The sequence below is a fragment of the Microtus ochrogaster genome, chromosome 5 (genome assembly GCF_000317375.1).
Source record: "Microtus ochrogaster isolate Prairie Vole_2 chromosome 5, MicOch1.0, whole genome shotgun sequence".
Classification (NCBI taxonomy): domain Eukaryota; kingdom Metazoa; phylum Chordata; class Mammalia; order Rodentia; family Cricetidae; genus Microtus; species Microtus ochrogaster.
The window spans coordinates 51146375-51147768 of NC_022012.1; the positions used below are offsets into that span (position 1 = coordinate 51146375).

The 1394-nt window shown below is 43.8% G+C and overlaps 1 protein-coding gene across 2 annotated transcripts in view; it reads left to right on the plus strand.

The window, feature by feature from the left end:
* Positions 1–1394, plus strand: part of Snupn (snurportin 1) — a 34557-nt gene that overhangs the window by 23978 nt on the left and 9185 nt on the right. For both annotated transcript variants that reach the window (XM_026779392.1, XM_013346167.2), the window contains exon 6: positions 754–851. In XM_026779392.1, coding sequence (XP_026635193.1) covers positions 754–851 — 98 coding nt within the window. The remainder of the gene's footprint in view (positions 1–753; positions 852–1394) is intronic.

Genomic DNA, 1394 nt, shown 5'->3' on the forward strand with positions numbered 1-1394 from the left:
GGGAATTGAACTCAGGACCTTTGGAAGAGCAGGCAATGCTCCTAACCCCTGAGCCATTTCTCCAGTTCCTCTTGTCTCTTTCTATGATCATCTTATATCTATTTCCTTGAAGAAAGTGATGAGTTCTACTTGATATTCCTCACATAGCACAGCACTTACAGTAAGAACATGAAAAATAACTGTAAGCCAGCTCAGAAAGTCAGGAAAGCTTGGGTAACAGCAAAGCCTTTCACAAACACACACAATAAAAATAGCCTAGAGTGGCTGCAAGGAAGCCAGGGACAGTAAGACTGCTGTGAGTTTGAGGCCAGTCTGGGCTACAGTGTGTAGTCCTGTCTTAAAACAGTAAAAGAGCAGGTTTGATGGTGCCTGCCTGTAGTCTTAGCACTTGGAAGATGGAAGCAAGAAGATCAGGAGTTCAAAGTCATCTTTGGGTCCATAATGAATTCCCCGGGTAGCTTATCTTAAAAAAAAAAAAAAAAAAAGCAAAATAAAATCTGAGCTTCTTTAAAAGTAAATAAATGTCCCAACTTGTTTAGAATTCCCACTTGGCTAAAGTGTGATCTCTAAAGATTTCTGCTATGCCAGATATCTAGAAAGGGCTATGTAGGATTCTCTCCTTGATGAGCCCATCATCTTTAATACTGACAGTTGCCATAAGTCCTAAGGATTGTTAAGATGGGGCTCCTCCCATCATGGTGGATGGAACACTATCTTTGAGTTCTGTGTTGACTTTCTTCCTTGTATCTGTAGACTACACCATCCTGGACTGCATTTACAGTGAAGTGAACCAGACCTACTATGTTTTGGATGTGATGTGCTGGCGGGGACACCCTTTTTATGACTGCCAGGTAAGGATTGATAATCTCCTCATCTTTCCTGTCTTCTTTCCTCCTGGGAAGGTGGGTCAGCATGTGGGTTTGGTACGTGACCAACTTCTTGGTAGATACAGGATGTGGTAATCAAGAACATTATCTAGTGCTCCCTGCATCTTCAAGGGTGTCTGAATTAGCTTACTTTTAAAAATAAGTAGGAGGAACTAAGGGAAGTATGACAGTTCTTAGGGAGAAAAAAACAGCAGAGCTGCGGGCTGGGGCTATGCTAGCAGTTGTGGCCGCCCCTTGCCTCGCTCTAGAGAATGGGAGGATTGTTGTAGGGACAATTGAAGGGTAAGAAGTTATGCAGACAACACCATCAAATTAACTCCTGTATCTTCTGTCTTTCACCCACCACATCCTGACCCTGAAAATGCCAGGTCATCTTTGGTATGATACAGAGCCTCATCTCAAAGCTTGCTCTAGGAAGAGATTACAGACATGATCCACTGTGCCTAGCTCCAGATTGACTGACTGACTGACTGACTGCCTCCCTCCCTCCCTCCCTCCCTCCCTCCC